Source organism: Dipodomys merriami, unplaced genomic scaffold, assembly GCF_024711535.1.
Source record: "Dipodomys merriami isolate MVZ:Mamm:240054 unplaced genomic scaffold, mDipMer1.0.p SCAF_13, whole genome shotgun sequence".
NCBI classification, from domain to species: domain Eukaryota; kingdom Metazoa; phylum Chordata; class Mammalia; order Rodentia; family Heteromyidae; genus Dipodomys; species Dipodomys merriami.
In genome coordinates this window covers 2271241-2295320 of record NW_027202604.1, presented here as the reverse complement: position 1 = coordinate 2295320, position 24080 = coordinate 2271241, and the positions used below count along the sequence as shown (strand labels likewise).

At 47.9% G+C, this 24080-nt stretch overlaps 1 protein-coding gene across 3 annotated transcripts; it reads right to left on the bottom strand.

The window, feature by feature from the left end:
• Positions 1–406: 406 nt before the first annotated feature.
• Wnt5a (Wnt family member 5A) lies at positions 407–23272 on the bottom strand. 3 transcript variants are annotated; one of them, XM_070018497.1, is made up of 5 exons: positions 22259–23272; positions 16172–16305; positions 14724–14974; positions 9434–9726; positions 407–5283 (listed from the first exon to the last, which is right to left on the bottom strand). In XM_070018497.1, exons 1-5 carry the CDS (start codon positions 22262–22264, stop codon positions 4825–4827), a joined length of 1143 nt encoding a protein of 380 aa, XP_069874598.1. In that variant the 5' UTR covers positions 22265–23272; the 3' UTR covers positions 407–4824. The 3 variants fall into 3 exon arrangements, with proteins under 3 accessions (XP_069874598.1, XP_069874597.1, XP_069874599.1); XM_070018496.1 differs by lacking the exon at positions 22259–23272 and adding an exon at positions 18291–18507; XM_070018498.1 differs by lacking the exon at positions 22259–23272 and adding an exon at positions 16752–16809.
• Positions 23273–24080: the final 808 nt, after the last annotated feature.

Sequence of the window (24080 nt, the reverse complement as noted above, 5' to 3'; positions counted from 1 at the left end):
GGATCCTAAAACTCTAAGCAGGAAGCTCACAAGGGACTTCTTTCGCACACAAGTCAATCCACCCACATCTCCATCCACCACTGAGAACAACAGACTTCTCAAGTTCTGAGACCCTCAATCTCTCCATCTAAAGCCATGGTTTTGAACTGAACGTGAGTTTGTGCCCGAGGACACTTGCAGCAATGCTGGAGATATTTTGGACATTCACAAATGGAAGGGTGCCTCTGACACTTAGCAGAGCATATAAAACATGGAAAAATTCACGAGACAAAGCAACATAAGCACTAAAGTACAAAACAAGATTGAGATGCAAGTCTAGTGTCATCTGAAACCATGTCAAACTCCAGTGAACAACTTTTTCTGCTAAATACACACACGTGAGCACACTAGATTTCATAAAGTGATTTTAATAGAAAAGTACAAGATATGAACAAAATAAATAATCTTTATCTCATTTCTAGCCCAGTAAATTGTACACTACATATAAAAATTCTCTGAAGATTCTGTTTTTTTCTATTCTTTCTTCACTTTCAAAATAGAGACCGCATTTTAATTCAGTCTTCTAGATCCAAACTAGTAACATTTTTTAAAAACAAAATTTATATCAACATTTAATTACATCCATTTTTTTCAAGTTGGCTTAACAAGATCTCTCCCTAAAATATAACATACCCACTCATCAATTTTAAATGTAAAATTCATGTTAACAAGCAAATTAGAAGACCTCTTTTCTCATTTGTAATTCCTAGGTCTCTAAAACTTTTCTCTATTAAATTTTATCATATCACTTTCAAAACACAGAATCTCATTTTTACCACTCCATAGATAGAAGGGAGACTAGAAAATACTTTTTTAAAAATAAATATTTTAAGGCATTCTTTACAGTGAAAATGCAGTATTTTAGAACTGTACCTTGGTACTAACTTGCATTAAATACATACTTTGAGATTTAAGTCCTTTTCCTATTTCTCTGATTCTCTTATGTCACTCGGTGGGGACATGGGTCACTGTCTTTGGGAGCTGTTTAACTTGGATGAAGCCACCTAGCACTCATCTCTTAATTGGAGGATTTGTCATCCTGCTCTCAGTGATATCATTTTCCAGTGGCTTGGATCATGGTATATAAGAATGAATTGAAATGGTCATCAGCAACATCATCATTGGCAAATGAGGGTTGTAATAGGTTGGGTACTCATGCTGAGGACTGCCAGCCTTATGCTTGAATTTGAAAAAAGCGGAACCAAGAAGCTGATCAGAGCAATGTTAACTGCCATAAAAGGTAGAAGCATCCTCTTCCTGTAACCCACTGCAAACATTTTGCACACGACTGCCACTACCCATAGATACAGTTTTCACTCATCTCCCCACCCCCTATTGGGGAAATCTTGAATGAACTCCAGGATGAGAAGGAAAAAGATGCTGACTTTGCTACGTCAACTGTATGCTTTTGCAATAAAGAACACTGGTCACTACACAACAGATGAAAAACTGAAACAGATGTGACTCCTAGAACCACAAGGGTTTGAATTTGCCCAGAAATCTATTTTAAACACTCTATATGTTGGTCTACTGGGGTTTTTTTTTCTTTCTTTGAATAATGCATTCTTGGCTTCCTTAAAAGGTTTCAATATGTTATAAGGTTATCCAAAAGAGAAAGGAAAAATAGCAAAGTTTATCAGTCTGCAAGGCACTAACCAGATCTCCATGTACATTTTCAGAAAGCACTGGAACTTAATGGCATTTAACACAAGAAATCTTTCGTTTCTAATGAGGTCAGTCTCTGTAGACTGAGGCTCTTTTTTAAAAAATAAAACCTGTCTTCCAAGGGACAAAGAGATACCACACGTGGTGCACAAGAAATTCAAATAGCTGCACTCCTTGCAGTGGTAAACATACAACCATTATATATATGCATTGTGACTAAAAATCTGGTCATGGATAAAAGCATGTGCCTTGCTGGTTCTTGTCCTCCAGGTTACAACAGCAACACGCTCTAAAACAATTAAGTTACATGCATAATGCTAAAAGTATGTGAGCAATCCTACGTCCAGCTTTAAGCCATCTGTTTGATTTCTTTTTTTTTTTTTTGAGGAACATATATAAGAAAAGAAAATTGCCCTTTTGTTCTGTTACATACAGAAACCTTTTGAAGCTTCGAAATAGTTTCATTTGGGTAAAGTTCTTTGCTCTTCTATGCTTTACCCCATGGGTTCACCAAAAATCTCCACATGAAGGACAACTAAAACCACTTACCAATATACAAGTAACATTTTATTTTATATTCTATCTTCCATTGGCATAAGCCTCTCGATGTTTTCTTTAAAACCAGAGAAATATACAAATCACACAAGACAGAAATATGTACATTAAAAGTACAGAATAAAGGCCATAAAAGATATACATAATATCTGAATGACATGTAGAATATTTTTACATTAAATAGTTTCTTTTGAAAAGCTAGGATTGTTAAACTCCACTCTGTTCATAAACATGAATCGCTACAAAAAAAAAAAGGACACAATCTGATTTAGCAAATAACAAAAGTTACTTCATGGTTTTTGAAGAATAAAAACCAAAAAGTGACATCTCTAACTAATTAGTGCTTTTTTTTTTTTAGATTTCTTTTGCTTGCAATTTACTGCAGCTGAGGGGAAGTAAGTATCCTGTGCAATGACTTAAGAGCCCAGCTGGTTGAGGGGACATGAAGGCCACCATGCCTAGAAAAGCTACGGAACACATGCATCTTTCCAAACCTTTAAAACAGTGTCAGTCTGAGAGAAGAACACATTTGATGGCACTTTTGGAAAAGTGATGTCCTTTGTTGGGGAACCAAAAAAAGTTACGCCAGCTATGTAGGAACAGGGACTCTGACAAATAGCACCAAATCTGACACATACATTTCCACTCTACAAGATGTCCTAAGTGAACGGAAACAATGATACGCCCAGATCTCTTTACAGTCACATCTGTGAGGAACCATTATGCCCTCTCTTCAGAGGGATGTTGAAAGGGAGGTGAAGAACAGGGGGTGGGCGGGAAAGACAACCTTCAAACAAACATGTATTTCAGTGAGTCAGACCATCAAGATTCCTCTAAGCACAGCTTTCTTCCTGGTGCTGGGGGTACGATCCTGTCAGGGCCACGCACCAAGCTTGAGACTCAAAACTCTTTTAGAAAAATCCCAACTGGATTGCAATGAAGTATGACAATGTTCCAGACAGAGAAATAAGCCCAGAGTCACCTATAAATCTAAATTGCTGACTGCACAGAGATATAATTATATTTATATTTATATATGTATATATATATATGTTATGTACAAAAGACTGAAATATCAGGCACCATTAAACCACATTTCCCCCTCACCCTTTATAAATGCAACTGTTCAAGTACACTAGGAACAGCTTTAGTACCTGCAGGATAATAGGAAAAGCATGAGTCGATACTCTAACACAGGATTATAACAGCAAAACGCTGAGACACCTCTGTGGATTGCTTCAGCCAAGTGATATCATCAAAACTATGAAGTTACTGTGCCTCCGAATAAAAAGTTACAAAATCCCTAAGTGGCAGTTTTCTTAGCAGACATTCCACTTCCTGTCCTACAAAGGGGGTCCAGAGGTGGGGAGCTGCCCTTGGCATGTGTGCCAAAGCGCACACAACAAAGAGGGACCAAAGATTCTTTGGGGCCCAGTAGGAAGAAAGATTTCAAATTTTGACTGCACAGGACTGAACTGCCTATATCACCTGTGATCTGTGGGCTGAAGATTTGTGAAAAGAATTGATGTATTACCTTCAAATTAGCCTTTAGGAACCAAGTATTTCTAAGAAAATGACAAGCTATTGTTCTTGATATTCAAGCTATCACCCTCTTCCCAAACAAGCAACAACAACAACAACGAAGTCTAGTACACAGAATTATTTAACACTACCAATTCATGGTCCCAAAAGAACTTTCAAACTTTTTTAATTTCTGAGAACTTTTCTTTTCCCTGTTTCATAAGCTACTAGAATAAGACCATCAAATGATGAAATACTGGGGAATTACACACACATGCGCACACACACACATGCACGCGCACACACACACACACACACACACACACACACACACACACACACACACACACACACACACACACACACACACACACACACACACACACGATATGCCTTAACTCTGGATATAATGAGACTCTTGCTCTTACAATTTAAGCAACAATTTTGAAAATATTTTTTTTAAAAAAAGCAGGCTGGCAGCCCCTTGAAAACGGGGGGTGGGGTGGGGTGGTTTTCTGAGTTTTGGCTTTTGTATTTTTTTTCAAGACCTTCAGTCTCACACCAGAGTATTAACAATTCATTTTGGTCCTAGAAGCTGAATCATGCATAGATTTGTACCGCCCTCTTCCAGCTGAGTCCTACCCATCCCGTGGGACTCTGTAATTGAGACGAGAAGAATGGATTTTCTGTACCTGTGGATGCCCCATCCAGATGGCTAAGTTAGGGTCTGAGTCATCTCCCCTTCATCTTACACTATCAGAAGAAGGTTTGCAGAGATCTATAAAATAAATATTTTTCTTGATTCCCACCCCTATTATTGCCAAGTAATAATTATAATATTAATTAATAATCCACAGAGTTCTTAGATGTAACAGAAAAATATGCTTCTGGTTGTGGTTCTTGGGGGAAAATTAATATATATATATATGTATGTATGTATATATATATATATATATTTAAGAAGAGAGAGAGAACCAAAATCACTGTACTTTCTATAAATAAGTGGATCCTGGGAAGTGGGGTTGGGTGGCGAGCAGGCACCCACTATTTGCATACAAACTGGTCCACGATTTCTGTGCACTTCTTACACTTCACATAGCAGCACCAATGGAACTTGCAATGACAGCGCTCGGTCTGCACGGTCTTGAACTGGTCGTAGCCTCGACCACAGCACATGAGCTCACAGCCATCCATGCCCTCTGACGTCTTGTTGCACAGGCGGCCCTGTGTGCCCAGGGAACCCGTGCTCTCGTTGCGCACGCAGTAGTCAGGGCTGGGGTCAATATAGACCAGATCCTGGGTGGTGGGTGAGTTGAAGCGACTGTTGACCTGTACCAGCTTGCCCCGGCTGTTGAGGCGCATGGCTGCGGCGCTGTCATACTTTTCCTTCAGTGCATCGCCCACCTTGCGGAAGTCAGCCAGCTGTAGCCAGCACGTCTTGAGACTACATGAGCCCGACACTCCGTGGCACTTGCAAGCCACGTCAGCCAGATTGTACACCGTCTGTGGCAAGATAGGGAAGGATTAGTGTGCAAATTCCTAGAGGATGCAAGATGGCAAGCCTGGGCAATGTGCATGAAATTCTCCTCAAACTTCTGGATGAAACCGTGTGTTCCTACCCCAGCTCAACTAGGGACTTCCTTATTTCCACTTCATTCTCACTACTAGAGGCTTGTGCTGCCTTCTCTCAAAGCGCGACATCATCATAATATCATCAACCACCATCGGGGAGGACACAAAGTTCCCATGAACACACATCCCAGAGACTGCCTGCTATTCAGTATAACACTACAACCAGCCTCTGCCAGGCAGGCTACTGTCATCCCATTTCTCAGAGAAATGGCAGTTGAGTTCCTCATCCCATCACTGACACGCAGTGGGGATGTTAGGATTTGAACCTAGGCAGCTGTGGGCACTAGCTAGTATGTGCTGAGCTGGGAATGTGACCCAGCCCCATAGGATCAGTGTTCAAATCTTGACACGTTCCAATCATCATTACTGTATACCAACTGCCATTGTAAGAGCCCTTACACTCTTGATCTCATTTAATCCTCCTAGTCACTTGGTAATCTAGACAGGATTAGATGAGAGCACAGTGTGCCGGAGAAGGAAGGTGGCCTACCGCTAGGTCTCACCGCTAGGGTTGTGGGGGAACTGAGCCTGGATCCTTGCTATCCTTGCTCCTTCTTACTATCTAGTCCTTACCTTGCTCACAACATCCCCTAGGGCAGGAGCCACCCAGACAGACAAGGATTCTGTTCCTGACTCTGCCCTTGAATTTGGGCAACTGGTTGTACCTTTCTGAGCCTGTTTTCCATCTGTAGATGGCACAAACCTTTCAGTGTTGGTAGAAGGATACAATTAAGGATGGGAGGCAAAGTGTGCTTGGCACTCTACTCAATACTCAGTAAATCTGATCTTTTTCCAGGGTGCTGGGGCATGGTATCTGGGCCTCTGCCCAGTCACCTCAGGCCTCCCAGTAGCACTGCCCAAGGGTCTGGCCCTGAAGCACTGTGCCCAGCAGTCTGGGAGGTAGTGGCTGTCTATTTATAGCCCCTACTGCCCACAGTTCCTTGTGCCAGCAACCTTCTAGAGTCCACGTGGTGTGGGTGTGCTGGCCAGGGCCTGTCAAGAACCTGGAGCCACTTCCTCCCCAGCAGCTACCTTTTTCCTCCAGGGATTCCTAAGGGGCTTTCACTTTAAAAGGGCCAAAGTGTACTCTCTTGGCATAAAGACTTTCAGGTGCTCAGCTAGGCTGAGAAAGGTTTGGCAAACAGATTAAGCCTTTGCTCCCCTGTAAGGAAAATAAAAAGCTAAAGCCCGGAGGAAATTTGAATATGATTTCCCAGCATAATATCCAATTTTCTACCCCATCCCACCATCCTACAGAAAAACTTTTTTGGGGGGGAGGGGGGGTTCCAGTCATAGGGCCTGAACTCTGGGCCTGGGCGCTGTCCCTCAGCTCTTCAGCTCAAGGCTAGCACTCTACCACTTGAGCCACAGCGCCACTTATGGCTTTTTTCTTTTTGCTTATGTGGTGCTGAGGAATGGAACCCAGGGCCTCATGCATGCAAGGCAAGTGCTCTACCACTGAGCCACCTTCCCAGCCAGCAGAAAAACTTTTTTCTATGTATCATCACCCACCAGAAGCCATGCTCTGCTCACTGCTCCAATGACAGATTGTGCCCAAATAAATCTAATTATTTTTTTAAATACACATTAGCCAATGTGCGGCCTATGCCTGTCATTCTAGCTGTGAAAGATGCATAGGCAGAATTATCATGATTCAGGTCTGCCCAGGCATACCTGTTAAGATTCTATGTGAAAAGATAACTGAAGCAAAAGAGTTAGAGGCATGGCTCAAGTGGTATTTACCTAGCAAGCACAAGATCCTGAGTTCTCAAACCCCAGTACTGCCCTCCAAAATGCAGATGTCAAATGAAATTTCAACATTAAAGGTGCATTTCAAGGTCTACAGAGTTCCCTCCTGCCACTTGGAAATGCTTTGACCCTCTAGTTAGTTATGATGATTTCTTTGGAGAAGAGAAGGAATGTACCATAGATCGCAGAGAACAGAAACTATGGACATCCTAGAAGGATTAGATGCACCTATGTCCAGGATGCATTTCTACCTAGATGGATACAGAGGCATGAGTGGTATTGCTGAGGTGAGCTGGTCTTACAGGCTTCCGGGAGCAACAGAGCTGACCTACTATTATAAGTCCCTCTGTTGGCTGCTATTGGGAGAGGGGATCAACCCACACGCAGGCACCACAGCAGGGGCAGTCCTAAGCACAGAGGGGCAACTCTACCTCCAGAACAATTACCTGAGCCCCTGAGGCAGCACAGGAAAAATCTGCAGAGCTTAGTTCTTCCTTGATACCTCCAAATGCTGAACATCAATGGTGAGAGGAAGATAAGTTAGCTAGAATTATCTACAATCTTTGACTTCCTTACTTACTTTAATGTTTAATAATTAAGTTATCATTTATCAAGAACTTACTACTGGCTGACACTAAACTTAAACCTTAGTCTGAAGCAAATGCGACTGTTATTTTAGAGATCAAAATAGTCAAGTCTGGCTAGGCACCGGTGACTCATACCTCTAATTCTAGCTACTCAGAAGTAAGATCTTGAGTGTCAGTTTGAAGCTAGCCTGGGCAGGAAAGTCCACGAGACTCATATCTCTACTTAACCACCAAAAAGCCAGAAATGGAGCTGTGGTTCAAGTGGTTGAGCACAAGCCTTGAGTAAAAAAAGCTAAGGGACAATGCTCAGGCCCTGAATTCAAGTCCTAGTACTGACACGTGTACGTGTGTATGTGCACACACACATATACACACACACACATACAGAGTCAAGTATGGCAATTTCATATGACTCAATCTACTACATGACCTTATTTGGTCCTCACAATAACCCCCAAGGGACAGCCATTGCCATGGCCACTGGCAGACAGAAATGTGAAAACCAAAAGAAATAGACAAAACTGAATTAACCTACATTTCTCTAATTCCCAGCCTTCTCAATTTTCACTCCTAAACTGTGATGTATGAATTTAATCCCAGTCAACCTAGGCTGATATTTTAATCCATTCATTTTCTTCCATGGTCACTAAGCGGTTCTCCTGGCCTCAGTTTCCTAATCTTTGAAATAAGGGTGTAGTGCCAGAGGGTTCCAAGGCTCCTTGCAGTCTTCTATGGTCTACTCTGTGATTATCTTCCATTTTTCCTCACCCCCAAATACAAGAAGAGTGAAATCTCTGACCAGAAAGTTCCTGGCACCTACCTTGGGTTCTGTGAAAAAAAATAAAAAAATAAAAAAATAATAATGGTCCTGGTTTTCAACACTGCCAAAGTTAAGAAAAGTTTTCAGCCCTTCATTTTAAAGAGGCCATAAAATGCCATGTGTTTAACCGCGGGGGGGTTTGGGGGGGGAGTATCTTTTTAAATTATTGTGGTCTACTAGGGAGAGGGAAGAGCAGGACTGGGCAGCTCTGGGGGCTGCCTCGGTCCTCTCTGGGCACTGCTGTGGCTCCTTCTTTCCTTTCTCCTGCTGCCCTGTCAGTGGCTTTATAGTCAGACCTATAAAATCCCCCCTTGTTAAAAATGTCTTCCTATTCCTAGAAAAGCACCTTGGTAAAAAACCCTCAATCCACCACATCAGGCCTGCCATCTAAGGATATAAGAAGGATAGGAGAAAGGAAGGGGGGAAAAGAGGCTCAATGTTGGGGTGACGCTCTTGCTCAGTGGGGCACCTCACTAAGATAAATACTAATTCTCCCCACCCCCCAATTTCAATCCAACCACAGACATGTTCCAGGAAGGAGGGAGAACCGTTTGTGAGCTCCGCCAACTGAAATGACTAAAAAGGGAGAAGAGGGGAGGGGGGGTGTGGGAAAGAGGAGAGGAGAGAGATGAGAGGGCTCTAGCTCTTTCTCAGTTAACAGCTGGGGCACGGGGAAGCAATCAGGGGCGATCCACACCTCCCCAGTCCTTTCTGGGGTGTGCATCTTCTCTCCAAGAGAGGCCAATGGGACCCTGGGAGGGGAAGTGATGAGGGGCCGACTGCAAGGGCCGACCGGAAGCCTGGAGGCATACCATGGGCCAGACGGGGGGGGGGGGGGGGGGGGGGGCAGGGGTCGGGCACTCACCCTGCGGCCTGCCTCGTTGTTGTGCAAGTTCATGAGGATGCGCGCGCTCTCGTAGGAGCCCTTGGCGTGGATGCGCTCCCGCTCGCGCGCATCCACGAACTCCTTGGCGAAGCGGTAGCCGTAGTCGATGTTGTCCCCGCAGCCGCCCCACAGCCAGTCCCGCGGCAAGTCCTTGGGGCGCGCAGCGCGGCTGCAGCCGCAGGTGGACAGCTCGCCCTCGCGGCACGCGCGGCTCATGGCGTTCACCACCCCCGCCGCGCTCACTGCGTAAGTGAAGGCCGTCTCCCGGCTGCCTGCGGATCAGAACGAGGGGTCACCGGGTGCCAGTTCCACCCTGAGGCCTGACGGCCTGGGAGCTAGAGCAGACTTCCCCATAGACAGGCCTTGGGCACCCCTAAAATGGAGCAGGTTGATCTCCCAACAAACACATCAGGTGTGGGCCCAAGGATGACTGAGGGAGGCAGACCCCCCCCCATTCACCTATGCACAGAAGCATGGGGCCTTGGGCCACTGGGGAATGTGGAAATGCCCGAGTGGACCCTAGAGCACTCAACTGCAGGCAGTCCTTGAAGGAGGGGCGGGGCTGGCCCCAGCCTTCAGCTACCTGGTCCCTGGGTCCACCTAGAGGGGAAGTGGAAAGAGATCTCTGACTTACACAGAAACATCAAGAAACAAAGGAGAAGCAGATCCTTGCTGTCTGCTCTGACATTTCAGAGCCTAAGGCTGGACTCTAGCAGCCCTGGATTGATTTCCTCTACAGCTCTTTTGAAGACATTTAAGTCTTATTTCCAAATATGCTCATGAAAGAAGTCATTGAAAGAAAGCACAAAATTGGGGTAGACTTCCTTGCCCTAGTTCTAATGTTTGGTATTATTTTCATTTTGAGTGGTGAAGTACTAAACTTGCTAGGTATCCATGCCTCTAAAAATCTTAGGCTCCCAACCTAAGCCAGACATGCCTGGTGGCCACACTGGTTTTTGCTTGTCAACCCTCCTCTGTTAACTCTCCTCCCTGTTCATCAGGCAGGACAAAGTCTATTTCTGGACAAGGCTCGTTATTGTCATAGGGGACAGTGCTAAACTGTTCTTATAAATGTAACCTGCTTCTTAAATCCCAGCTGATTGCATTGATAAATTACATTTTTTAAAAAGTGTAGTCAGGTTCTAGTGACATGCTTATAATTCTAGCCACTCAGGAAGCTGAGATCTCCAGGCAGGAAATCCAAGACTTACCTCCACTTAACTATCAAAAAGCCAGAAGTGGAGGTGTGGCTCAAGATTGAGAGACCCAGACTTGAGTAAAAAAGTGGGCAAGAATGCAAGGCTCTGAGTTCAAGTCCCATTACTGGCATACATATACACACAAAAAAGGATATACATGTTTACTTTTAAACAAGTACATTTTGTAACGTACTTTCACAAACAAAGCATTAGAATGATAGAAGAAAGGAAGGAAGGAAGGAAGGAAGGAAGGAAGGAAGGAAGGAAGGAAGGAAGGAAGGAAGGAAGGAAGGAAGGAAGGGAAAAAAAAGACCTAGGCAAAAAGGAAGTTTTCTCCCTTCTCAAAACTGATAGAGAAAAACGTACTACAAAATAGCCATAAGAACACTATTTCTAGGAAGACAAATGGAGGCGATCAGAGACCACCTTAAATTCCACTTGGGTATGGAAAGATTTATTGTAACAAGAACCACTTTATAAACCATGAGAAAGGGTTACACTTGGCCAGCTGAAGTTAGGCCTTGGGGGCAGCCGGACAAGGAGCTTCACTTTACTCAAATGTAAAGTAAGGTATTAAACTAGATGCTGGGGGTAGGAGGAGAGCCCAAGCACTGAAATCTCCACAGCACACTCTATCTATACTTACTTTGAGAGCTTCCCAAAAATAGTTTCGGGAAGGATCAAGGGGACAGCAGCCATGGCTAACCCAGCAGCAAGCAGAAAACTCATCCTACAGAAGTATTCAACAGACTGTCTTTCCCCTGGACTTCAACTGCAGCCATTTGTGATACCCCCTTTTCTATCACCATGACTCACACATCCTCCTCTTCCCACACTTCAGGAGTGTGCTAGTGGTTGGTGGGAGGATCCAGAAAGTTCCTGTGGGACTTTACATCTCTTTAGATCACATTGGAAAGGGAGAGAATGTTGGGAGGAGTAGAGACAAATGGGAGAGGACAGATTCTAGGAAGTTACTTGAGGATTAGTGCTGATAATTCAGAATACATCCAGGCCTAGGACAGAAGACTTGCAAAAGAAAGAGGAAATGGCTAGAAAACAGAAGATAAAATGACCCTCAGAGGACAGAGAGAAATAATAAAATATCCTTTGAGTAAAAACATGAAGGACTTTTTTTTATATAACAAAACACAAATGAAGTACTTTTTTGCCCATACACCTATCTTAAGCATTTTCTTTTTTGGCTCCTAGAATACAAATCTCTAAGCTTATTGATAACTACAGAAAAAAGGGGGAAAAAGAAAAAAGAAAACCAAAAACACACACACAAAAAAAACCCATCACTTTGGAAAGTGCTCTTTGGAGAGACGGCTGTGGACTCCTGGTTGGAATATTGCTAATTCAGTTAGGTTTTCCTCTTTGTGCAATCTATAGCTATTTGGATCCTCACACCCCTTAAAAATAGCACTTCCCTGACATAGCTTTTCACAGCATGGAAACAAAGACAAGATGCAGGACAAAAGCTGGAAGGAAAGGGTAGCATGATGAAAAATGAGAATGTTTCCAGAATGAGGAGTGCGCCCTTCATGAGGCAATTGTGCCTCCAAGCAACCGGCACCTTAGAAAAATGAGCTGAGGAGGGGGTCAGAGGTGGCAGCAGAGTTTCTCAGACTGGAGGTCCCTCACAGGGTCAGATTCTCACAGACAAGCCCTGCTCTCAATGTCCATGGAGCACTAAGTGCTGTGGGGCTGTGCACACACCTTTGAGTATCAAAGGTGTTTTTAATCTCCTCTTTGCGTAGCCTCTCCAGACTCTGAGGTAGAATCCTAAAGTAATTTCCCATTCTTGGAGTTCAGACCATGTTTCTCTTCTATTAAAAAAATAATTTTTTTGAGTTTTATTTCTCCTGCTCCCCATCTCTTCTTTCAAGTAAATTAAGAAAGAGAAAGTGCCACCCGGGTCCTACTAAGAGCACCCAGTAGCTTTCCATCAGACCCCCCTTGTGGGCCTCTGGCCATGGAGATGGTGGCCGGTACTCAATCTCTCTCTTCCTCTCCCCCCCTCTCTCTCACACACAAACACACACACACACACACACACACACACACACACCTTCTTTCAGAGTATCAGCTGACTTCCACCCAGCATCCAGGAAACTAACTTGTAGGTCATCAGGTACCATCATTCCAGATGGTCATCCCCACACAGCTGAGGACCAGAGGATGTTCTTGCTAGGGAGTTAAATACAGGTACCAAGTGTTCTATTTGTTCCCTGAGGAAACAGGTTCTTTGAATCTTGGACCAATTTCAAATAAATCTCCAGCAGGACTCAAATTCGCTTAGCAAATGGAAAGCCTGTTCTGTACCCTTTGGCCTCAAATAGGCCATGTATGAACAAGAGGTTCAATCTAGCTGGTTTCAGTGACTATACAGGAAAACAGTTTCAACTACTGTTCCCCTTCTGGTCACCATTAAAAAGGTGTGGGATTTTTGCTACCTCATGTCCAGGCCAAAAAAAAAAAAAAGTCCCATAGTTCAAACAGCAGGAGGTTGAGAAACATAGGAGGAGGAAAGCTGACAACTTATCATTCTGATAGTTTTGAGCTTTTATCTCTTGCACAACATCAGAATGCTGAAGAATTAAGTCTCCACCACATTCCAGTTAACTACCTAAGACAGCACAAATGCAGGAACCACTTCCCACGTTCCTCAAGCTCCATTCAGACTCTACCATATACATTAGCTCATTTTAATCATTGACAGAAAGGGCAGAGCTCTAAGAAACAAGCAAGCTGTGGCCAGCCACAAGCTATTCTCTCATTCTTTTAGCGGACTGGCTTCCAATTCCATATTATTTTAGTTTTTGAAGTCCTTTGCCTCAAACATCCACTGATAATTCTTTTCTATTCTCAATTAATGCACTTTTCAGGGTTTTTGTTAAAAAAGTATTTTATCCATTGGTGATTGGATATTAAGCCAATTTTTTAATCTCCAGCCAGTATAAACTATTGCTTGATAAATTGCTTCTCATTTTCAGAGTCACTGCAGTCATATTAATTATAAGGGCTTATTTGCATAAAGCTAAAGAGACCTTAAATATATTCACACTAGAAAACACATATAAGACCCATCTGTCAAATAAGATACTAGCTTATTAAGCCAAACCAGAGACCAACAGAGTTTTCAAATGTTTTGTTTTTATCCTAGTTCAAATGCTATCTCATCTCTGACTAGAGTAACAAGTTCAACATAGTTTAAAATTTTTAAAAATTCAGACTGTAAGCAATATGCTTATGCCTTAAAAAAATTCTAGGTTTAGAGCTCAAACATGTGTTTTTCTGTCATTTGTCACCCCCCCCCCACACACACACAAATTAGATCACTTCTAGTTAAATTTCTTTCTAGGAGTAAAAACAAAATCTTTTTAACTTATATACATATATATGTATATGCATGTATATATGTATATATACATATATGTATGTGTGTATATGAGCATATATAAATATGTGTGTATATAAGCATATATTCTTATATATGCTTATATGCTTATATATACACTTACATAAGCATATAAGTATATATGCTTATACATAGAGTACCGTAGCCTTAGGAAATATCTATAGTGGGAAAATTAGAACCTTGCTCACTCATCATCAAAAAATGATGATCACTAGTTTAATGCTTGAGCGATGTGAACTATGGATTAAGATACTTGTAACAGCCAAATGAATTTTTAGGTTTAAAGAATCATTAGATCCCTTTCAGTAAGGGATCTAAATGACTGGACTGTCCCTGTTTACTTTTGAGAAACTAAACCAAATATTCTGCTTCCATTCTGAACAAAATGCATATCAGAAAAATAAGCATTGGGAAATTAAGCATATCAGATATGCATATCAAAATGCATTATCAGAAAAAAATTAAGCATTGGGAAAAATGAAGGCATCTTGATGTACCCCTCATTTGGCTTAAGAAGACTTCCATAGTAACAGAAATCCCCAAGCCACCACCCAAGCTGAAAGGTGCCCTCCTCATCAAGCATTTTAACCAACACTAATGATTTTCTCTAGGAGAAAAAGAAATATATATATATATAAAACTGTCCTACCTATCTGCATAACTCTGCCAAACACGGAGGTGTTGTCCACTGTGCTGCAGTTCCATCTTCGGTGTCGGAACTGATACTGGCATTCCTTGATGCCTGTCTTTGCGCCTTCTCCAATGTACTGCATGTGGTCCTGATACAAGTGGCACAGTTTCTTCTGTCCTTGAGAAAGTCCTGCCAGTTGGCTGCAGAGAGGCTGCGCTCCTATGATATATACTTCTGACATCTGAACAGGGTTATTCATACCTAGCGACCTGCAAAGTGGGGAGGGAGGAGATATATGTGCATTGAAGATTTACGTGAATTCTCAAAGTGAGCCCCATGCTCCGAAAGCATGTCAGCAATACATAGGTTTAAGAACACAGATGTTTTTTTTCTCTCCTGCTTGTCCTCATGACAAAGTACGAAAAGGGTTTCATAAAACTCCTCTGTTTAAACTGCACTCAGAAAACAGAGGTATTGTATAGATCCCATCTTGCCATCTGGCTCCTCAGTTAGCATTTCATGGCCTTCCTTGTCCTGGCTGCCAGGTACCTGAACCAGTTATTTCCAAAATCCACCCAAAAAAGGACCAGCCTGTGACATTAAAGAAAATGACTCACTTTGCCCCATAAATTGGACAGATCTGCCTTGAAAAAAACATAACTGCCAACAGTAGACACAATTAGACACGGACAGGAAAAAGCAGTTCCTCTCAACTGTTGGAAGAACAGAGGAACAAGTATCCAGACTGAAGAAAATTCACCACGCTTCTGGATAGTTTAAAAAGGCTCCTTATATGATTATGAAGGACCCAAGACAGGGTACCCAGTGAACAGAAGTCATGTTTGACAATCAGAAAAATGCTGTTCATTTACCAGGGGAAAAATATCCAGAATGCCGTCAAAAATAATCCTCTGGATATACTGCAGTCCATCTAGAAGTCCCTTCCAGAAAAAAAAAAAACAAAAACCTCCCATTTAGAGACATTTGATTACTTCAAGTTCACCTCCTTTTGATCAAATTTCAAGCCCAAATGCTTCTACATTTAGTTTAGTTTTGAGTTCCTACCACTCTGCTCCCCTAGACTCTGTAGGTTAATAACTTGCAAGGGACAGAAAATAAAAGTTGAAAAACTCACTTTTACTACCTGGAGGTGGCAAAAAGTAAATTTTATAGATAGGCTTACAATTATTATAGAAGAGAATTTCCTTTTTTATTACATGATGTACTAGAAGCACACGTCAGAACAAGGGCCTCAGAAAAAGGCCTAGATTTATAGGTTCCAACTCCCCACGGAACTGAAGATACGCTGTGCAATATCAGCAAGTTTAGAGAAAATTCTTATTTTAATATATATATATATATACACATATGTATTAGATAAATGCTCTAGCCAGCTTTTAATATTGCAGCGTCATACAGACGGATCTTGGGGTGAGGGAGAGAATATGCACATAGAATGAACTTACCACCAAGAATTGGCTTCAATTACAACCTGGGCGAAGGAGAAAAATACGGCCAAAGCCATAAGGAAGAACTTGGAAGACATTGTACCTCCAGCTGTCCCCAAAGCCATTGCTGGGCTTAATATTCCAATCGACTTCTGGAGAGGGAAGAAAGGAGCAGATAGATGTTTATTGCCTTTCAGACAATTTCCAAGCATACAAGTTTAAACAACGGAAGCATCCGGGGGTCTCTTAAGTTTACTGTTGATTGACTGCGCTTCTCCTTCGTGAGGTTTTTGTTTTGTGTTGTTTTTTGGATGGCAAGATACAGGAAGCCCCCCCACCACCCCGCCCCAGTCCCCCAATTAATCCACCCACACAACCTCACCAGGAAATCTGATTTTGCTGGGATCCTGCGAGCGGGCAGCGATTACAAACATGTCTCGATGCTGCTGAGTCAAAGCCCCAGTGCCAGGCGCTGCCTCCCCCTGCTCCAGTCCCGAAACCCCTCGCCCCCCTCCAGCTCACACTGCGCTCGCCCCCCGTTCTCGCCTCGGGAATTCACCGGTAGGAACCCGCCGCCACCCTCGTCCTTTTCCCCGACCTGGGCCAAGCAACAAGTGGAGCCAGAATTAATTCCATGGGCCAGACGAGCGCGAAAGCTCAAGGCGTGTGTGGAGCGCGCCGCCGCCGGCCGCGGAGGAGGCGGAGGCGGGGTGGCCGGCGCGGCGCGCGGGGTGGGGTGGGGGCAGGACGCGGGAGGGAAGGGCAGGGGGTGGGGGCGAGGCCCCGGGGACCGGCGCGCGAGTGCCCAGCTGGGAAAAGCAGTTCCGAATTAACATGCTATGTTTCATAATCAGTTTACGGGCCCGATTTTTGGGAGGGGGGGAGAGTAGGGGGGGGAGAAGCTACTTCCAGATGGGAGGAACGCAGTCTGGGTTTCCTTTTGGACGCTCTTCAGCCAGCGTGGGGCGGGGAGAAGATGGGGAGGGGACCTGAGGATAACGCGAGGAGAGGTCGGCTCCCCCACACGTACCCCCGGAAAGGTGCCCCCTCCCCCACGCAGCCTCCCCTTCGGACGGCGGAGGGATGGAGGAACGAAGAGCTCGGGGCTCCCGTTTGGGGAGAGGATGCTTTCCCTGCCCTTCCCACCCCCTCCACCCAGCACCCCCCCACCCCCCAAATTCTGATTTTTCTCTCTGTCTCCTGACAGCTGCCTCGGAGGAAGGGGACGTGAAACCCAGAAGGCCTTGAGTTTCTCTCGCTCCTGGTTTGGGGTGGTCGGGCGCCTTCGCCCTCGCCGCTGCACTGCGAGGCTGGCCTGGAAACTCGGCCCCCCGCCCCGAGCTTGGCCTCCCCAGCCCGGCGCAGACTCGGGCCGCTCAGATCCTAAAGGCCGGGGCTGGCGAGATCCCCGACGTCCCCCGACAGGAGCTAGAGATGCGCCGGCTCCGGAACAACCGTGGTGTGCCCCTCAGGATTCCAGGGCGCAGGGGGACCCGGCGGCTGAAGACTTTCTGGATGGGGAGGGGGAGCTTCTGCTGCCGATCCTCCCCACCGGAGACTCCTCCACCTGCAGGCGGCGGCGGGCGCGGACGAGAGGAGCACGTTTCCCAAACGCTGGTCCACATCTCTTGCGAGGCGGACCACGGCCGCGACGCCGCCCGCAGCCCCTGCGGAAGCCCCTTCCTTGGGAAAGGAGGTTACGGGGAGCCTCCTCTAGGCGGGCCTAAGGCTTTCCGCCGGCAACCTGCTCGGTGACGGCGCGGACGGAACCCTGGAGGCGGCAGCCACCCGGAGGGGCTCGGGCCGGGCCCCCTGCGGGCTTCTCCGGGAGGAAGTGCTTAGGTGGTCCCCAGCGCCGGCCCACTGGGGCTCCGGGAGCCCACGGCCCAGACGCGCCCCCCAAAGCGCCGCAAAGTTAGGGGCGCATCCTAGAGAATGGAAATCTGGAGTTTCCCCAGCCGAGGAGAGAGAAACTCTGTCTCCCTCCCTACCCCCGCCCGGAGTGTCAAGTTTCCTCCAGGGGAGGGGTGGGCGGCGAGGTCTGCCTTCGCGCGCGGCCCAGGCAGCAAAGTCGACTCTGCAAGGGCGCCCGAAGCCTTGCACACACACACACATACACACACACAGATACACTCACCCTCGTGCACATTTACACACATAAGCGTGCACAGATACACACGTTCGGACGGTCTTCGGGGTGCGCTCCCAAATCGCTGCTGTTCGCGCGCACTTTCCGAGTTTGCTGCGGGCGGGGCGCCCGGGGCGGGGCGCGGGCAGCGGAGAAATTGATAACAGATTCCGCGGATTACAGCGAATCTCTTTGTTAGAGCCGAAGCCACACAAACCGAACCCACTCTCGGCCCTGCGTCCCCGGGGCGACTCCACCAAGTTCCCAGAACAAGAGCCAACTGGGAATGGAGCCATCCGGTTCCCTACACTCGGGTCTCCCCAGCTCTTGGGTAAGGGTAAGGGGGGGGGATGAAGGAGGGGTGGCTCAATTGGGGATCGGACCAGAGAGCGCCTGGAGTGGAGCCTCCACTTAACCCCGTGTGCTTGCCCGGAAACACCTTGGCCTTCTTCCCACTCCAATTCTGTCGCAACCCAGAAAGGGCCCCACAAGTTTGAGACTCGAGGAACTCATAGTGAACTCACTAATAAATACATCGACTCAAGGGTAAAACGTCCCCCATCCGTTTACCAAGAGATCTGATCCGAAAAGACAGTATGAAATGAGACCTCTCGGGAGACTGTCACACTAAGGGTAAAACAAAAGTTCTGGTCAGAAGTTGAGTTTCCCGAAGAATGAGCTAAATGTTTTCCAACAGGGGCCCGGGAAAGCCAACACGGTTACCATCCTGAGACTCTGTTTCTCGTATACAGAGAGGAGGGCTGGGGGCTTCTGGGATGTTTGGCGCAGGGGTGCAATAAGGTTAAAGAGGGCGTTTGCGCACCCCAGTCCACTACAGCTCAATCTAGTGTCCCCCCTTTAAGCCACTTCCTAAAAACTACCCTTCGCGTTGGGTTATAGGTGTCAACTGGGGTGCAGGCCGAGGGTGACCAGATAGAGCAACGACAGGGGAAAGCTGATCAGAGGACACCCCCCGTGGAGGTGGGAGCTGCAGGACGCTGGAGCAACCTATGTGGCACCCGACTGCAGGGCAGACAATCCCTTAAGAGAAAAGATGCAAATGCTGAGCAAGGGCCTCTGGCCACTGACCCTGCCTCACGTCTGGGCATCCTGTCGACCAGACTGTACATCTAGGGCCCAAATGAGAGATGCCAACTAGGCGGAAGAAGTAAGTTGACCCAGGCTTATGGTGGCAGAAAGGAAGATGGGAAACTCCAAGAAGAATCTCTGCTCTTGCTAGAAACTAAACTATGTTTCCCCACTCCAATCTCTTCCTAAAGCAGGAAAAGAGTTGGAGAAACTTGTAGAGAAGAAGAAGGAGAAGGAGACGAAAGCAAAGCGTAGTTCGCAGCCACAAACTTGAGATGTCTGTCTGAAAACCAAGGACGGAATCTAGAGGAGCTGGAGAAGAATGGAGCAGACTGAGGCCAGAAAGAAGTCTGCTTTTGAGGAAGCAAAGAAGCCATTACACCCCACGCCTGGAGCCGGGCTCAGTGGAGGGAGCTAGGGCTCACTAAGCCTCTGGGATGTGAATACACAGCGTGCTGGGTGTGCACACAAGCATTAAGGGAAATAGTCTGAGGGAGGAGGCCAAGGCTACCCCAGGGGCCAGAATCAGTACATGGATAAAGAATAGCTTCTGACCACCAGGTTCTTGGAATGGACATCAGGTCCAGAAACAGGAAGGCTCCAAGGGAAGAATGATCTGGTGGGGTTCTTTCTTTCCTGCCCTTCATCCATCACATCCACAGGGATCTTCAGACATCAACACCCCTCTCTTCCACCAGACTCTTTCCCCTTACACTTTACAATGCAGAACATCTAACAAACTCTCACAGCACAGGGCACACAGGCAACTCTGATCAGAGGTTGGCATTGTCGTATTGGGGGAGAAAGAAAAGGAAAGATCAATCCAAGTCTGATCTTTGGGGGCTGTTTCACCCCCCACATTTTAATAGAGGAGAAGGAAAACAACACATCTAATACCACCGAAATCTGGAAAGACCAAATCCTAGGAAGCTGCGGGTATGGCCTCCTAGGACGAAGACACCGTCCATGCTATGTCCAGAAGGAGTACTAACCTTTCGTCCAGTTGACCAATCCCTTTTTGCTGGGTTAGACCTATGGCCTCTTCCTAACTCAACGGTTGCGCCTTGCAGCTCGTCTGGGGTATAGCTGGGGAGATCACGGGGGCCATGTTGGGCCTAGTGGTCCAAAAGGATGAGGTGGGAAAAGGAGAGCAGATCCACTGCGCGCCCAGAGGAAGGGACGGAACTGTGGGGTGCTTTACCAGCGCGTGACCAACAGGGGGCAGCCGGCACCGCACAGCGAGGGAAGAATAGGCAGCCTTTCGGGCTCAGAGATCAGCACGCACAGGGCTAACCCCTTGTGCACTGGAGCGCTCTGGGAGGCTAGGGGAAGACAAGGGACATGGACTGGGCCTCTTCGGGAGGTCTTCCCTGATGGGGTTTGGAGGGAAGAAGACGATTCTTTACTTTCCTCCCATTCCGCTCAGGGAGCGCGCGCGCACCCCCCTCCCAACACTCCCCACTGTCCCTCGGTCGTCGCGCGCTCTCGGCATCGCCCCCTCGAAATGTTCCTGGTGGAGACTGTCTAGAAATCAAATCTCCGGCTGATTCCGCAGCGATTGTGTTCACGTTAGTCGGAGGGCAAGGGGCCGAGGGGGTGTGATCTCCCCACAGGGCCTAAATGATTTCCAACTGAGTTGTCCGTTTAGACAGAGCCGGGGGAGAAGGGCTCGCAGACAAGGACTGGAAAGCAACACAGGGCTGGGGGGTGGAGGGATTTTAGGATTAAATAATAATAATAAAACCTTTTAGGCGAGAGGTTGCTTTTAGGAAACGTCTTAGTTCCAATGCTAGCCTCCTTTATCTAGGAAACTGAAAAATGGGAACGATCTTGGGAAAGAAAATGGAAATAAGGATAAAATCCTGGAGGGCAGAAAGTGATCTGGAGAGCTGAGTTCTAGAGCTAGAAGCCTCGTTAACTTTTCGTAAAAGTGAACTCTCGGTGACCCTCGGAGTGTGTGACTCGGCTTTAACATACAACTGACAATTAAAACAAACACGAGTTCACAAACCGGCCCCCTCCCGCTCTCCGAACCCGCAGGCCCCAGTGTTTGGAAAGGACCGGGCGGACTCGGCTGGCTCCGGAGGTCGGGGCGCTCCCGCCGCCGTCGGGATGAGAGCCACCAGGACCACCGCTTCCCGCCCCCACCGCCGCGGCGCAGGGCCTGAGCTCACCCAGTGGCGGCTAATATTGCTAATAACGCGACCCGGCTCCCCGCGCTGGGGTGCGCGCTGGCCCCCCGCCAGGCACTCTTAAAGGCACAGGGGCCTGCACCGCTCCGGTTACCCGGCCGGGACGAGCCTGCTCGCAACCTGGCCTCCGCCGTGGAGTGGGGGTGGGGCCAGAGCTGGTCCTGGGTAGCCGGTTCTTCTAACCAACGAGTCCCGTTTCTTTCTTTTTTCTTTCTTTTTTTTTTTTTTTTGTCTCGCGCGCTGGCCACTCACCCTCCCGAACGAATCCACGCCGTGGGCACTGGATAAACATTTGTTGAATTGAATCCTGACCCGTTTACCCAAACTGCACACAGTAAATTCCACTTGGAAGTTCTCAGGGTTAAAATACCAGTGACCTGCGCTCCGTTTTTGTTTTGCTTGTTTGTTTGTTTGGGGTTTTTTTTTAGGGGGGGGTCATCGCACTTCCCCACTTTTTCCTCCGAAGTCACCCAAGTTTGTAGAATACTTGGTGTGACCAGAACTCCCCGGGGACCCTGAGACAGTGCACTGAGGGTAAGGACGGAGAGGTATGAGTCCCTGCCAGCGACGCCAGAGTTCAGCCTCCCCAAGGCGAGTGGAGAAATGGAGGGATAGAAAGAGATGGAAGGAACTCAGTTAACTCCCCCCCCCCTCCAAAAAAAAAAGTGGCGAGCGTCGGCGGCGCCGCACACCTACCTTCATGGCGAGGGGGAGGGGGCGCGGGGAGGAAGTCGCCACCCGAGCGAGGGCAGCCAAGGAATCCTGGCGGAGCGGCCGGGTTAAACCTGGCGGGACTCTCCGGAGCAGAGTTGCGGAGTCCTCCTGGGCGCGTCGGGTGGGCGCAGTGAACCGGAGCCAAAGCCGGCGCTGGCGCCCAGGCCTGGGATCTCGAGGTAGGGTGGCGCTGAGCAGAGCCCGGGAACCGAGGGGGTGCCGACGCACGCCGGCTCGCAGCAAGGGCTGGGCTGCTCCGGGACGCAGTGAAGGAGCCGCGGTCCGGCAAGGGCGCGCAGGCGACTGTTCCGCGGCGAGGCGCTCCCTCTCCAACGTCCATCAGCGACGGTGGTAATTAGGGCTTTCCAACCCCAAATGTGGGCGTGATTGTGCAAAAGACTTTACAACAAATAATAAAAAAAAAATTCTTCACAGAGGATGAAAAAAAAATGCCCCACTACTCTACTCTGGCCCGAGGCGGGGGAAGGGAGGGGGGCGATCCCTGCGCCCAGGTGCCCCCAGTTCATTCACACCACGGACTCTGCAAACTCGGGCGACTCACGCCTCCTGAGCTCCAGCTCCTCCTCTCCGGTCTGTGGCCGAAACGTCTGTTTCCAGGAGCTGATCCTGTAGCCGAGCTAGTGTGTGGACGTCTGTGTACACACAGACACATACACCCAGGCGCGCGCGCACGCACACACACACACACACACACACACACACACACACACACACAGCAGCAGCAGCAGCAGCAGCAGCAGCAGCAGCAGCAGCAGCTTTGGGACCACCGAACAATCAGGCGCGCATGGCCTTTTCTCCAGGAGATACGGCTGAAAACGCACAAGTCGCCATCAGAGCTGCACGAGTCAGCGCCAAATTTTGTCCTTTCATTTTAGGGTCTGGTTTTTTAAAAAATGGGGCGCAAAATAGGTGCCAGCTGGTTCCAAACTTTCTGCCGCGCGGTGGGTAGAGAGAACGAAGGGCAACTGCCCGAGGGGAGTCGTTGGCTGCTTCCCCCCCCCACCTCCGCCTGGCCTCACCCCCTTCTTTTCTCTCTTCGGATTAATCTCCCCCTCTTTTCCCCGCCTTTCCAGGGCGAAGGGCGGAGAGGAGCGAGGGCACCGCGGACGCAGGGCTGGGGAGGAGCGAGGACGCAGATCTCCGCCAAGACGGCGACTCAGCTCCGGAGGACCGTGGCCCGCGAGGCTGCCCACCTCCTCCTCCACGATCAGCGCCCGGGTCCGCGGGGCGGGAGGGAGGCGGCGGGCGGCGGGCGGTCCGGGACCCAGCGGCGCAAGCGGCGGGAGGAGCTCGCGGGGCAGCAGCCGCACGGAACCGGACTCTGGGCGGCGGCGGCGGCGGCGCCTGGGAGCCTGCAGCAAGCTTTCCACGCGATCCGGTGCCCCGCAGACTGACCGCCGCGGGGACCGCGTCCCCCCCACCCCACCCCCCGGCCCTCCTGGCCAACTGCCGCACTTTCTCCCTCCTTCTCTCCGGACTCCCTCTTTCCTCTGGTATACCCAGGGAGGGGGGGGGGATTTTTTTTTTTTAAGTTGCAGAACCAAAGGCGGCTGGAAAGAGAGAGGGAAGGGGGGGGGAGAAAGAGGGGGGGAAAACCCACCCTAAACTTTGCCTATGCGCATGCGTGGTGAGGCCGGCCTATGACAAACTTCGCAGGATTTTAAAGCCGTGCTACGGGCTGGGGTGTCGGAAGGCGGGGTACGTCTTCCCCCCCTCCCCCCCCCCCGCCTTGGGCCCCCTTCTCTAGGTTCCCCATCCCCCAGGCATCTGCTGAGAGAGGTCT

Coding starts and splice junctions, on each gene's coding strand:
- Wnt5a (XM_070018496.1), bottom strand. Junction 14,975..16,171: donor ATTGAAGCCAATTCTTGGTG/GTAAGTTCATTC, acceptor CCCACTTTGCAG/GTCGCTAGGTATGAATAACC. Junction 5,284..9,433: donor ACAACGAGGCAGGCCGCAGG/GTGAGTGCCCGA, acceptor ATCTTGCCACAG/ACGGTGTACAATCTGGCTGA.